At 45.0% G+C, this 15,332-nt stretch overlaps 1 protein-coding gene across 5 annotated transcripts in view; it reads left to right on the top strand.

Annotated features, from left to right (window-relative positions):
• The window catches only part of ltbp1 (latent transforming growth factor beta binding protein 1), a 383,951-nt gene that overhangs the window by 196,978 nt on the left and 171,641 nt on the right, over nt 1–15,332 (top strand). For 2 of the 5 annotated variants that reach the window (XM_078557330.1, XM_078557335.1), the window contains 3 exons: nt 1,973–2,095; nt 6,140–6,304; nt 12,114–12,356. In XM_078557330.1, the coding sequence (XP_078413456.1) occupies nt 1,973–2,095; nt 6,140–6,304; nt 12,114–12,356 (531 nt within the window). The remainder of the gene's footprint in view (nt 1–1,972; nt 2,096–6,139; nt 6,305–12,113; nt 12,357–15,332) is intronic. The other 3 variants (XM_078557333.1, XM_078557331.1, XM_078557334.1) reach the window with 3 other exon arrangements.

Below are 15,332 nucleotides of genomic sequence, written 5' to 3' on the forward strand. Positions count from 1 at the left end.
AGCTAATTGTCAAAGTAATTTCACTGCTCCCTTTTCATGTTTGGCTTACATTCACTTATGAGCAAACATAAAAAATGGATCAAAATTTACTAGGAAGTGCTCGGCATTGCACAAGGTAAGCCTCATCATGACTTGTGGGCTTTGAAGTCAATATCATTGGCCTCCTTTTCTGAAGCTGAGCATTTGGCACTATTACATTATGTCTACCTCCTAGCTACTGACTCCAGCCCTCTCCCTGGCACCAGTTTGAGATTAAATCAGTCTGTTTGCAACCTTGGTGCCACACTTGATTCTGAGATCTTCACGCCAACACCAAGACCGCCTATTTCCACTGCCATAACATCCCCCGACTTAGCCCCTGTCTCAGCTCATCTGCTGCTGAAACTCTCATTTATGCCTTTGTTACCGAGATTTGACTATTCCAACGCACTCCTGACTGGTCTCCCACATTCTTCTCTGCATAAACTAGAGATCATCCAAAACTCTGCTGCCTGTGCCTTAACTCGCAAGTCCTGCTCCCCTGGGCTCAGTGACCGACATTGGTTCCTGGTTAGGCAATGTCTTGACTTTAACATTCTCATCCTTGTTTTCAAATCCCTCCATGGCCTCATCCCTCCCTATCCCTGTAATACTGTCCAACCCCACAACCCTCTGAAATATCTGTGTTCCTCCAGTTCTTGCCTCTTGTGCATTCCTAATTATAATTTTTTTTTTGAAAAAATACTTTATTCATAAAATATCTGGAAGAACATTAGAAAACATTTCTAAATCGCCATACAAAAAGTGCAATCAGATTCAACTTTTACACATGGATCATGAGATGCTTCAATACAATCAATGAATATTACAATCATTTCAATATGGTCATTACAGACAGTCAGACAGTGCAGTGGTATTGGAGTTATCAACATACATCATGTGGCACTCTGAGGTGCTTCAATACAATTATAATACAATTAGTATTCAATAACTATAATTGCTCTATCATTGGTGGCCGTGCCTTCAGTTGCATAGGCCCCAAGCACTGGAACCCCCTCCCTACACCTCACTGCCTCACTTTCTTCCTTTAAGTTGCTCCTTAAAGCATACCTGTTTCACCAACCTTTTGGTCATCTGACCTGATATTTCCTTACGTGACTCAGTTGTCATGCTTTGTTTTTATAATTTCCCTGTAAAGGGCCTGGGAAGTTTCTTTACATTAAAGGCACTATGTAGATATAAGTTGTTGTTGTCGCCTGACGGCCAACGAGATCAGGTTATTCAATGACTGTAAAAATGATAGCTCCTTGCATGCACTCCGTGGCACTTGTTTGAGTTGCCCCCCTATCCTGTACCTTGGTTACCAATATCACGTTATATATAACTAAAGCCAGCTTTTCAATGATAAAAATACATGACCATATTTTAATTAAGTTTGTTCATTAAAACAGCAAAAAGAAATTCCAGCTCATAAGCAAGTAATGTTTAATGGTTTTGTATCTCTCCATTCTAATCAATCTTCATGAAATGATAGGTTCCTATATTACGGTTAGTGATTTTATCGCACAATTACAATGAACTAGGTACATTTTTATCGGCAAGGACCTTTTACTAACTCTTCTCATATTTCAGTGTATATATCCATATCTATAATTACCGCAAACAAATGTAAACATCAATTTTGGGAACTATTAAGGGACTTGGGGGATTGGTTGGGCAATATTGGATCGACCGCCCATTACACATCTCACCTGGTTCTTATTTCCAAAAAAAACCCCCCGTAACATTTATGACAAATATTTTGTGGGAAAAAAATAACGTGAGGATAATTAGAATACGTCTACAAAATTGCAAGGGTTTGAGGGGGAGCTCACAATATTAACTTCTGCCGAGTTTTAACCTTTCTCCATTGATGCTGCAGTTGTGGATGCCAGTTTAGTGGCGTCATTGCCAGTCCTGGATGCCCACTTATATACTACTTCTTGTTTTGTAGATATCAATGAATGCCAGCTCCAAGGGGTGTGCCCACATGGAGAATGCCTGAATACCATGGGCAGCTATAGGTGCACATGCGAGCCTGGGTTTGTTCCAGGTCCTGCACAGACTGCCTGTGTCCGTAAGTAACGTCTACCAGAACCTTTCAAGGACCGTTTTAAAACTTGGTCCCAAGGCCCCCGAAAATTTAACTCAAATGCACATGCATTTCCAAAGTTGGGTTTGTGTAATTGTTAGAAACGTTTTCACCAGAGACAGGTTTTCACTTCCCAAGCCCCAGGGAAACCAAATCAAATGGATTTGCAGTTCATCCATAAAAGCCAAGGTGTCTTCGGGTTATAGAACATCTTACAGTGTTGCACCTATGAGTGGAAGTTACGAGGGTGAATAAATAGACCCAAGGAAATATGTAGGAGGGGGGTGGAGGGTGAAATTCCATTGGGCAGGAATGCAAAATGGGTGTCGCATGAAGTCAGTGGAATACAACATGTGACAGGACATATAAGGAGCAGCATTTGTGACACTATCACATTTTACATTCCCACACAGCTCAAACCTCGCTCTCCCGCTGCCTGTTTTTGAAGGACTTGCTCGCCTTTCTAAGGAATGTTCTACCTTTCCTGTTGCATTTATATCTGTTCAAAAAAAAGCAAGCATTTCTGCACTGGTTAGAGGTCCTGAAGATAGACATAGAATAAACCTTGGTTCATTCCATACTTAAGAAATGGATTAAGTAACCAGGGTCAGCGTTCGGACCCTTGCTCTTCCTGATATATATTAATAACCTAGACTGTGGTGTGCAGGGCATGGTTTCAAAATTTGCAGACGATACAGAGATTGGAAATGATGTCAACTGCGATTGGGACAGTCTGGAACTTCAAAAGGACATAGACATGTTTGTGGATTGGGCAGACAAGTGGCAGAGAAGTGTGAAGTGATTCATTTTTGGTAGGAAAGATATGGTGAGACAGCATAAACTAAAGGGAGAGCCTCTAAAGGAGGTTCAGGGACAGAGGGACCTCAATGTATAACTACATAGGTCATTGAAGATGGCAGGGCATGTTAAGAGAGCAGTTAATAAAGCAGATAGTATCCTAGGTTTTATTTGTCGGGGCATAGAGTACAAGAGTAAGGAGGTCATGTTGAATTTGTATAAGACACGAGTTAGGCCTCACCTGGAGTACTGTGTCCAGTTCTGGACGACATACTTGAGGAAGGATGTGAAGGCATTGAAGAGAGCACAGAGGAGATTCACAAGAATGATTCCTGGGATGAAGAACTGGTGCTATGAGGATAGATTGGAGAGGCTGGGACTGTTTTCCTTGGAGAAAAGAAGGCTGAGAGGAGATTTGATGGAGGTATTCAAGATCCTGAGGGGTATGGACAGGGTAAATAGTGAGAAACTGTTCCCACTCAAGAGAACATCAAGAACTAGAGGGAACTGATTCAAAATAATTGGCAAAAGGAGTAAATGTGATGTGAGGAATTTTTTTTTCACCCAGAGGGTGGTTGGAGTCTGGAACAAACTTCCTGAAAGGGTGGTGGAGGCAGATTTGATCGAGATATTCAAAAGGGAATTGGATTGCTACCTGGAAAGAGAGAATGTGCAAGGTTACTGGGATAAGGCAGGGTAGTGTGACTAGCTGGAATGCTCTTTCAGAGAGCCAGTGCAGACTCAAGGGGCCGAATGACCTCCTTCTGCACTGTAAAGATAGTGATATTCTTTATGATGGCACGGCAGTTATTCTGATGCCACAGTAAGGTAACAAGGACGGCGTAAAGGGGTTTGCAGCCTCTCCAACGTTCTGGCTGCAACATAGTTAGTAACTTTAGTCATTAATTTTGCATTTTTAAGCGTTATTTTGCAATACTTGCATAAGCAAAATGCACAGCAGCAAATGGTGGGAAGTCAGGAATTGCTCCCCTTATGATAAAAAGCTGTTGCAGCTTGCTTATAATGGTCACTCGTGTCTTAATAGGATGTTCCTCACCGGCCAAGTAAGTTTGGCCTCCCCTTGAGTCAAACGGTGCTGTTGTGTACAAATTTTGGGGCACAACTACAGAGAATGAGACTGAAAGCCTTGCATGTCTGAACTTTAAAGAGCCATGAAGAACGAGGGTAATTCTAGGTCAAACAGAGTTCTCTTCTATTGCTACCAAAATCTGTGATGTCATTAATGTTCACGGGCACCAAGTGAAACCTAACCAAAAACATATTTATTTTAGAACTGGACTGCAGCTGGTGTTAGTTTATGGTTGTGATTCAATTCTGAACCATGGTTGCTAATGTAAAATGAGCAAAATATGAGTTCAAACCAAATTCTACATTTTAACAGTACGCTTGCATAAAGTTCCACACTGGGTAAGCACCCGTGAAAGCTATTGTCAAAAGAAAGCATGTTAAATGGTAAAAATTGCTTTTCCTAGGCATTTATAAGAATATACTGTTGTTTCAGTTGGTCTGACTCCAATATAATTCTGCAGATGCTTCACAAAACTTCCTGGCACCAGTTGTGTAGACGGCTACAGAACTGGGCATCCTGTTGACCATTTGCATTCACCACTTCTCCACAAAGTCCCACACCAAAAAAAAAACCCGAACATAAGACTATGGCAGCCAAACAGAGCTGTGGCCAGAGCCAATGGTCACCAGTATTGGTTGTGAAACGAATGCTACAGCCACTTTGGAGCCAACTCTGGATATTGGTTCTGCTTTAATGTACTTCCCTCTGGAGACGAACCATTGATAGAAGGAGTTGAAGCAATGCCTTGGCTGCCTGCCCCTCAGTGGCTGCTCAGACAATTCATAATTCATGGCGCTGTCAAAGCTCACTTGACCTGTCATGGTGGAGAGAGCCTGTTTGAACTTTGAACTGTAGGAGTGTTTGGCTCCAGAGTCTGATGCAGAGGCCATTTTGTCAATCCTATTTTGGATGATGTCTGCAGCAAGAAGTATTGTGTTTTATTGGCTCAATCGGCCTGGTTGCCCCATTTCAGGTTTTAATCATAAGAACATAAGAACTAGGAGCAGGATTAGACCATTCGGCCCCTCGAGCCTGCTCCACCATTCAGTAAGATCATGGCTGATCTTCTTGTGTTTCAATTTCCCATCTAACCCCGATAAGCTTTGATTCCCTTGCCTAACAAGAACTTGTCTACCTCTGCCTTAAAAATATTCAATGACCCTGCCTCCACCTCCTTCTGAGGCAGAGAATTCCAAAGTCGCACAATCCTCTTTGAGAGAAGAAAATTTCTCCTCAGCGTTGTCCTAAAAGGGCGTCCCCTAATTTTAAAACAGTGGCCCCTAGTTCTGGAATCATCTGCCATTTGAGGATGCCAATGGGAATGGGATGTGCAAAAGGTCAAAGTGGAGGTTTTCCTTTGGCTAAGCTTGGTACTCTTTGAGAATGCTGAATGGTCTCAATTGTGTTTGACAAAGTAGGACTAAACTGCACATTGTGACCCATGTTAACTAGGCACCACACATGGGCCCGTTTGACAAGAAAGAATGACAATCTAACAGAACATAAATATCCTGCACATGTATTTTGTCTAATACAATTATAACTAACCAAACTCAGATTGGAATGAAGAAGAAAATTGCCCCAGTTGCCTGTAAAACGGAATGATTTGGATCGGTGTGCAAGCATGCCAAAGTCATTTCAGTGATGTGGCCTCGGAGGTATTGGTATTTTGTTCTAAAAAAAAAAGATACAGCTTTTTTCTGTTTCGAGTGGTAACAGCAATTGTCCGCTGCTCCTGAATGCTCAAGCTACTGCCGTACTAACATGGATGCATGTAAAAGATACTCACAGCTCGCACATTTCTGTTTGGAGCATGTTACCTCTCGTAGGGTTTAACACTTTATGCATTTGTCAGATGGTTGCCAATGTAAAACCTGTGTGCTTCAAGTCTTGGGGCTCTAATCTGGTACAAATGATGCTCCGAATGTGTCTATGTCGGCACATACGCACTGACACACGAGCACACACACACACACACACACACACACACGCAGTGGCACCTTAATGTATGTTGATTCTTTTTTTAGCTTGTTTGCTGTTCTGTCCTTGTTAGCTGGTGATGGAATTTCGGCAGGTTTTTTTTCTCTTAAATCATTTCTGGCAACCTCCCTCCCTTTTTTATTTCTCTCTCTCTGCTGCAGCTGAAAATCTTTTAATTGAAGAGAAAGGGCCCTGCTACCGGTTTGTCAGTGCAGGAAAGCAGTGCATGCACCCTCTGTCTGTGCAGCTCAGCAAGCAGATGTGCTGTTGCAGCGTTGGCAAGGCCTGGGGCACAAACTGTGAGAAATGTCCCATTCTGGGAACAGGTAAGGGCAGCAGAAACCAGCGGATAACTTTTTTTTGCTTCACAGTGACTGCTCTTTTGTCCTCCTTTGCTGGCTGCTTTTTACTGTTATGCTTGTTGTATTCTGTGGCACACAAAGTAGACAACCATATTATTGCTAGACTATAGTTGCTACACATTTTATGAATGGCAAACACTTGATATCTCCCCAAAGCGGCCGCTTCATATTGTTTATTTCCTCCTCCCGTTAAATTACATTTCAAGCACTGATTAAAAACTGGAATTTTTGTGCTCATTTGTTCGAAGAATGCAGCAATCATTTTTTTTTTCCAGAGCGCACAGTTTACTTGGTACTTGCAGTTATAATGTCATCTCAAAAGGACCATCTTGTCAACTGGCCTTTCTCTAAAGATCTTGTGAGATTACTAATGTGTGTTATTTTGGAATTGACTAATTCAGAATGCTATTGAAGTGTGACGATTTTTATTTCTTATTCTCCCCAATTTAAAAAGGGGGTTCTGCATCTTGCGGAGCATACAATTCAGGTATTTAGCAGTTGCGTGCACAGAGCTGAGTGACTCATGAAGCTGACTAATCTGGAATTATTCATTTAAAATAATAATGGATCCCCCACCCCCACCCCTTCCCGTATTCTCAATCTTCCAGCTGGGAAACACTCCAGTGACACTAAGGGCCGCTGACTTTGTCGAGTGTGATTGTCAGAGTCCTGTCATAGACAATCAACTGACTCAGCTTTAGGAGGCTGCTCCTTCCACACACCTGCCACAAACACAACACCTGCATTAAGAGCCAAGTGAGAGGACAACCAGCTACCTCACTTCACCATTCAGCCCCTTGCCCCGTTTGGCTTCTGATTGATTTTTAAAATGCAAACCTGCTCCTGGTTCAAATGATTTCTTTTGACCTGGATGCGTGGAATCATATTGTATTTTCAGCACAATGTCAAGCTAAGGCAAACTGTGTGGGTTCAGTGGTTAGTGTATTGGGACGCCCATTATCAACCTTCACGTGAATATGCCCCTTGTTGATAATGGAAAGTGCTGGACAATCATGTTGCAGAAAATTATGCTTTACTCATGTGTTGCAGCACGTTTAGGCAGAAGAAATGATATTTTTGTACACGTAACTGCATACATTTCTGGGCGAGTTTTAAGAACAGTTTATACAATTGTGCATTGTAGTAGTGCTTTGCACAATGTGTTCTCCTGTGAGAATTCTGATGGGTACTCAGGAGGGTTGGGTAAGTAAGTGGACTGCCCATTTTGGTTGTTCCACTGTCCTTTCAAAACTGGCGAGAGCTCTGAATAAGCTCAACACAATTATTGAGATTTTGATTTTTTTTCTCTTACTGGGGGCTGCTTATCATAGAAATTCCTGTTGTCATGAGAGAGGCTGGGCCCCGAGCCTCACTGTAGCTCCGTGGATGTGAGGGCGGCTGGGGTGGGGGGGGTGGTTTGGTGCAGTGGTGGTGGGGGCTGGGAACTTTGCAGGCCAAGCCATTATCAGACCCTCAGCCTCCTGAGTAAACTCTAGACCTCCACACGGCCCTGCGGAGAACACGCGACATCCACCTGACTCTGGTGCGCTTCAGCTGAAGTTTTATCTTCATTCTTTCATGGGGTGTGGGCATCGCTGGCAAGGCCAGTGCTTGTCGTCCATCCCAATTGCCCTTGAGCTGAGTGGCTTCCTAGGCCATTTGAGAGGGCGTTTCAGAGACAATCTCATCGCTATGGGACTGGAGTCACATGTAGGCCAGACTGGGTAAGGATGGCAGATTTCCTCCCCTAAAGGGCATTAATGAGCCAGGTGGGTTTTTACAATGACCAATGATAGCTTCATGGTCGCCATTACTGAGACTAGCTTTATATTCCAGATTTAGTCATTGAATTTAAATTCCACCAGCTGCTGTGGTGGGATATGAACCCCATGTCCTCAGAGCATTAGCCTGGGCCTCTGGATTATTAGTTCAATGACATTACCAATATGCCACTGTCTCCCCCGTATCAGACCCTTGGCCTCCTGAGTAGGATCACCTCACTTCCCCACGTGGCCCTGCAGAGAACAGGTGACGTTGACCCGATGCTGGTGCTTCAGCTGAAGTGATGGTGAACGGAAGCCCCTCTGGTTTGAAATTGCGCCATCCCTGTTGAGAGCCGTGTCCTTGACCACCCGGAAGGGCCACGTGCCCAACTGACCCTTCTCTCGCCAGCCAAGCTCAACATGAAGACGACAGAACTTTGGAGTCATGGCTGGAAAGAGGAATGTTGTTTGGGTTGCCAGAATGCTTTCACATTGTCATGTTCATGATGATTATGATGATGGCCATTTAATCCTGAGCATTAAAAGAAATAAGTGGCGACACAGCGGTGAATTTCATGGCAATTAGAGGAGCGTTTAGAAACCATGAGATGCACTGTGAAGGCATTTATTGTGGAATTACTAACGGGGTACAGTAGCATAGTGTTTATGTTACTGAACTAGTGATGAATGAGGTGGAGACATGAGTTTGAATCCCAATACAGCAGCTGGGAAATTTAAATTCAGTTAATTAAATAAACCTGGGATTAAAAAGCTAGTACCAATAATAGTGACCACGAAACTACCAGTTTGTTGTAAAAACCCAGTTGCTTTATGGAAGGAAATCTGCTGTCCTTACCCGGTCTGGCCTACCTGTGACTCAGCCACAGCAATGTGATTGACTCTTAAGCACCCTCTGAAATGGCCACTCAGTTGTATTCAAGGAGATGGCTCACCACCACATTCCCAAGGGGCATTTAGGGATGCGCCGTTAATGCTGGCCTGGCCAGTGATGCTCACATCCTGTGAATGAGTAAAAAAAAAATCTAGGGCAGGATCTTCCCCCCCCCCCACCCCCGTCAGGGGGATTGTGTGGGAGCGGGCATGAGCGGACAGGTTCCCGATCGGCGCTTCCGGTTGGGGGCGCACTGCCATTTTACCTGGGCGGGCCAATTAAGGCCTGCCCAGTGTGACATTCACTAGGAAGTGCTATGCGCTCCCTGTGCGGGCGGGGGGTGGGGGGAGGGGGCGGGGGGAAGATTCCCTGAGCCGGGGGTGCGTGAAAGACCACACAGATCTCCTTGAGGCAAAGTGCTGCCTCAGGGAGATTGGCTCAAATGTAAAAACCAGTTTAAAGATTGGAAAAAATGTTACTGACACGCCATGAGTTGGGACACGTCCATAACTTTTATTTTAAAATATTCTGAAATTTTAAAATCCCTCATTAAACCTCATCCCGCCCGTGGATGAGGTTTCATGTTTTTTTCAGAAGCCCGCCTGGGTTCCTGGCTTGTCCGCCAACCTTAAGGTTGGACGGGCAGGTCCATTGATTGATGGCCTTAAGTGGCTGTTGGCAGGTCGGCGGGCGCGCAGCCGATTTGGCTCCGCGCGCGCCGACCTGAGAATGTAAATGACGTGGGATGACGTTGGGACGCCTGCCCGACCTCACCCCGCGCCATTTTACCCGTCGGTGAGCAGGCCCCGCCCCCTGCTCACCGACCAGAAGATGCAGCCCCTAGAATGCAGGGGTTGGAGCTGCATTTCTGTCAGGGAACAACGTAATGACCATGAAGGCCATGAACAAAATGTTGAACCATTCACGTCACTTGTTTGAAATAACAAGTTAACGTCTGGGTTTAAACGTTTGCTTTGGAGTCGACGGGAGGGGGTGAATTTTCTCGGTACCTTCACCCTTCTTCCGTGGTCAGAATTGCAGTGGGGAAACCCTGTTTATCCATGTCATCAGGCTTTATTGCCAAACATCCTCTGAAGTTATTTTCACAAAGGGGGAGAAACCCCAAGGAAATTCATCCCTCCACACCACTGCCCCCCTCCATCCCAAGAAATAGGTGCATTTAAACTGTGTTCTTCACACAAAGGGTAGCGCAAATCTGGAACTCTATTCCCAAAATGTTGTTGAGGCTGGTGAATCAATTGGAAATGTCAAAACTGAGATTGATAGATAAGGGGCCTAAAGTTTAATGGAAGCAGGTGGGGTAAATGATGTTAAAATATAGCTCAGCCTTGATCCACTCAAAGGCCAGAACAAGCTTGAGAAGGCTGAATGGCTTCCTCCTGTTCCTATGTTCCAGGTGATGTTTATTGTTCCCATGAGCACAAACCACCTGTGGCAAAATGAGGAGTTCTTTAATTGAAGAATAAAATAATCCAGCCTATCGAGAGACGATGGCAAACAATGGGAACACCGGCGGGAATGGCCCAAAACTGCCCTCGGCATGTGGAATTTTCTTGATGCGCGCACAATCCCACTTTATCACTGCATTGGGAAAGAATTCATTCAAGCGCTCTGCATTGCAGTGTAGCCAGCACAGACATTGGGGTTTTTTTTAGGGTCAAATGGGAGTCCTGACGCCACACTTTATCAGGAGCTGTCATCTGGCACGATTCTGCCTGGATCGACCAATTAGTAGCCAGGGGATGTGCTCGCTGTCCAACTAAGGATGGCATATGAGCTCTGGAAGCTGGAAGGCCAATAGGCCGCCCTCCAACATGGAAGGAGCCTAACGGCGAGAGAGATTGCCTCCATCTTGAGGCACCTTCTAAGCAGCTTTTAAAAGCTTTGAAGTGAAACATGGCCACTGTTGTGAAGGGAAAGCCCCTATGTCCAGTTAGGCAGATGGTGGGGGGGGGGGATTCTCAAAGGCGTCCTGGAGTGCTGGGTCCCTGTTCTGCTGCAGGAAGTCTGCCCCCACATAGCTGATGTGCTCCTGATGCATTGGGTTGGGGGGTGGGGGGTTGGAGGAATGGTTGGTGCTGCAGGCTAACTGCAAAGTTCCAGTCAGCCTCAGATCCTTGGCGCAAGTAGGATGTTTAATTACTTTTCAACAAGCCGCCCATCGCTTGGGGGCAGGTAGCCATTCCACCCCCGATCCGGTCTCTCGGAAAATGGCTCAGGGGCGGGATGGTGCCAATAAACCAGCACGCCAGGCGGTGACGCAAAATACCTCACCAGCCCACTACCGTTTCCCATATCTGAGCTAAAATCCTGCCCGTTGTCTCTCTTTCATATAAAAACAGGTAGTAAGCCAAAACAAAAAAATGTGTCATGTTATGAGAACTGTTCCAGCAAGTTGGCAGACTTTGGTCCTGATGGTCACCTATCCCACGTCAGAGTGAATGCTCTGTCTGGTGGTGGTGGTGTGTCACCAACTCACTCAGGGAGTGAAGGTTGCTGCGGTAACAAGCGTTTTGTAGCCTGGAGCTACGGATAGTGATAGTAGAGGCTCAAACATTCTTTACATCACATGGCTGACCAGGAATCTCTCCTGCTCTTACCGCCTGCCGTTGGTTCATGTTGGAAGGGCTTGCAGGCTGGAACGCAACCTGTTTGGCTGGATTATGCACGCACCTTCCTTGGTTATCAGGCCCTGGGGTAGGACTTGAACCTAGAGCTACTGGCTCAGAGGTAGGGACACTACCCACCGCCCCCCCTGTGCACCACAAGACCGTCAGTCTGTCTACTGAAACTATTTGGCCAATATTCAGCAAATCTTGACTAACTGAACCAAGTCGTTGAAACAACTTGAGGAGGTCTTGGGTTGTTTTTTTTGTGCCACCTTTTGCTTTGCTACAGTTTAAAAATAAAATCACATCTTTGTTTTCTGAATCTTTTGAATGTTTATCCATGAAATTCCGACTCTAGAGGTTTTAAAGAACTATTTCTTGATTTTTTTTTGTGGAAAATATGATCGGTCAGCATTGAAAATACATGAATGTGTAAGATGGGGAAAACTTAATCGACACTAAATTTTATTTTGTGTTGTCCAAAACAGCTGCCTTCAAGCAAATCTGCCCTGGTGGAATGGGTTACCATGTTAGTCAAACGTTTAAGAAGGTGACTGTCAAGCCTGGGTCTGATGTTAAATTCCATAAGCTTCCTGACTCTACTATGACTCACCCCGAGATTAAACATTCTGATCCTATACCTACTCCAGCCAAGGTACCACCAGAGCAACAGCCATTAGAGGCCATCTCCTCCACCGAAGCTCCACAGCCTGAGGTGTTAGTACCAGAAGGTAAGGAGATGCTCAATTTATAAGCAAACCATGGATATGGATAAGGGGTGATTTGATCGATGTCTTCAAGATATTAAGGGGAAGTGATAGTGTAGATAGAGAGTAACTATTTTCGCTGGTTGGGAAGTGTAGGACTAGGGGACATGGCCTAAAAATTAGAGCCTGACGTTGCAGGAGTGGAGTTAGGAAGATTCTAGAACAAAGGGTGGTAGAAGTTGGGAACTTTTCCGCAAATGCTAATTGGTTCTGCGTCAATTAATAATTCTAAATTTCAGATTGATTGATTTTTGTTAATCAAAGGTGTTCAGGGAAAAGGGGCAAATGCCTCAAGTATGGAGTTCGGTCACAGGTCAGCCACAATCTCATCGAATGGTGGAACGGGCTCGAGGGGCTGAATGGCCTCCTCCTCTATGTTCCTACATCCAGGGTTAGAAAGAAACTGCCTCCCCAGAAAGGGTGCACGTTCCCCAATGTAGCACAATGTTAAGAAAAAATAGTGTTGTAAAATGAGAATTATACAAAAAATACTTTGGTCAAAGAAATAATCGAATATTATCTGTAGCTTAGACAAGAGGATAAGTCGAGGTTATCTTTGCTCCCTCAGTTGGATGTAAAATATCCCATGAAACTATTTGAAGAGGAACTGCAAGGGATTTCTTCTCCAGTTTCAGGAAAATATTAACCCTAACATCATGAAAAACAAATTAACTGGCGATTTATCTCATTCCTGTTTGTTGGGTCTTGCTGGGCTTATATTGGGCCTGTATTGAGCCTATTTTGTCTGCTGTGTTCCCCTATTTTACAATGTTGAATGCGCTTCAAATATAATAAAAGCAAAATACTGCAAGATGCTGGCAATCTGAAATAAAAACAGAAAGCGCTGGAAAAGATCAGCAGATCTGGCAGCATCTGTGGAGAGAGAAACAGAGTTAATGTTTTGTGCCCAATATGACTCTTTTGAGCTATTACTCTGTTTCTCTCTCCACAGATGTTGCCAAACCTGCTGAGTTTTTCCAGCACTTTGTTTTTATTTCACACTTTATTGACTGTGGAGCACTCTGGGATGTCCTGCAAGTTTCTTTAGTATTGCTGAGAAAAGACACACATTGTCAAAGCTTTCTGTCCTACACTCATCAGGACAATGTGCAGGGATACCAAATGTGAAGGGAGCAATAATTTATACTGCATGAGAAGAGAGTGCTGATTAGTTGGCAAGTGTATTCTGATTGGTAGAGGCATTGCCATGGAGAATGCACCAGTTAACTGATGACTGACAGTTAACTGCCAAGCTTTGTTTAAGTTCAGTCCAGGCAGGTTGATTCTGATTGGTCAAGGCATTGCCCTGGGGAATGAACCAGAGATTGGCTGTCGCCTATTTAGTTTAGTTAAAAGAGGCGTGATGTGTGTACATGTCCTTTCTCTCTGCAAGGACAGGGCCCTATGTATTATATATAGCTTCTAGCACGCATAAGTGAGCTACATTGCGAACTCGACTGATAATCTTAAATTGGTTGTCAGTGTAATTCTCAGCACAAATGTTTCTTTGCTTAATTGTATGGTTCGATGCATACAATGCGTTTCATGTGTTTGCAATGAGAGGACAAGTGTTTAAAAGTTGTAAGGCCTTTCAGTGATAGGGCCTGTTGCATTGTAATGGGCAGGGTGAGTAATACTGGGTTAAAGAGCTGACCATCAAAACAAGCAGTGTCACTGCAGAAAACGGCACACAATGAAAGTAATTTGTGAGTGAATTCTATCAATTTTCAGTACCTTCCAGCAGTTCTTGCTTCCCAAAATCTTATCTAGCCTTATCTGTTGTGGGAAGGAAGTTATTGATGTGGCATATCCAGTTAACTAGATGATATCTAGTAAGTTAGCCCAGATCTTTTTATCTATTTTATTTCATTCCAAGTAGAGTGGTCTCTTCATTATAGCACTGCCCTATACCATGGTCATTATTTATAGTAGGGATAAACTTAAGCAACAGTCTTCAGTCAACAAAAGGTGAACTTATCGGAATAGAGAAAACCAATCCAAATGCTTACATGTATACTCGGAAGGCTGACACTCATTTTTCAAAAAAATGGCAAAGTGTCGTAGACTTGAGCCTGAGTTTTTCAGATAGCGGGGTTTCTCTTCCCGCAGTCTGAAGGGTCGCCGGGGAACACATGCCCACCGACTCCACGTGCCCTGCAGCCATTTCACACTCAGATGCGTGTCAGTTGGCTGCAGGTGGGTCTTCTGCCCCTCACTCAGGAGGAAGTCCCGCTTTAGAGAGCCGGCTAGCAGCTCGCTAGTCTCTACAGCGACAAGAGCTGCAGAGAACTGAAGAGGAGCTTCAGGAAGATGCCTGAGCCTAGGTCCTGGGACAGGAGGGAAAGGCAAGTTTAAGGGGAGGGTTAGGGAAGGCCTGTGGGAGTGCAAAGGAGGTGATCCGAGGGTTGGGGCAGAGGCCAATCGGGGAGGGAGGTCCAGCGGCCACCTGACTGACCTTAAGGGGGTGGGGGGGTGGTGGGGGGGCCAAAGTCAGGAGGGGACTTCTAATGGAGGTGCCCCCGCCACCCCTCTTCCTGCCCAAGGCCTAAGCCCATTCATTTTCAGGTTTCCCCCATGCCAGACAAACCCTCCACCAGCCTAAAAATTGAGTCTGGCCGGGAAACGACACTTAAGGGGCCAATGATTGGCCACTTAAGGGCCTCAATTGGGGCAAGGGTGGCCGTCCCGCCCGAGGCCTTGCCCGCCCCAGCGTGAAATCGCTGCGTGGTCGGGGCAGGCGGGAATCCCGTTCCTTCAATTTCACGTAACCACCCCCCCCCCCCACCCCCCCACTCCTCCCCCAACCCCCACCTAAAGACCCGCTGGCGGGGGGGGGAGCGTGACATACAGGCCTTGGTGTTCTGGAAAATTCATTCAATTGGGCTTCCTCTGACCCCATCTTATTATCTTGTGGCAGATAACCCGTGTTTTAATACAGAT

This window comes from Cetorhinus maximus, chromosome 14, assembly GCF_964194155.1.
Source record: "Cetorhinus maximus chromosome 14, sCetMax3.hap1.1, whole genome shotgun sequence".
NCBI classification, from domain to species: domain Eukaryota; kingdom Metazoa; phylum Chordata; class Chondrichthyes; order Lamniformes; family Cetorhinidae; genus Cetorhinus; species Cetorhinus maximus.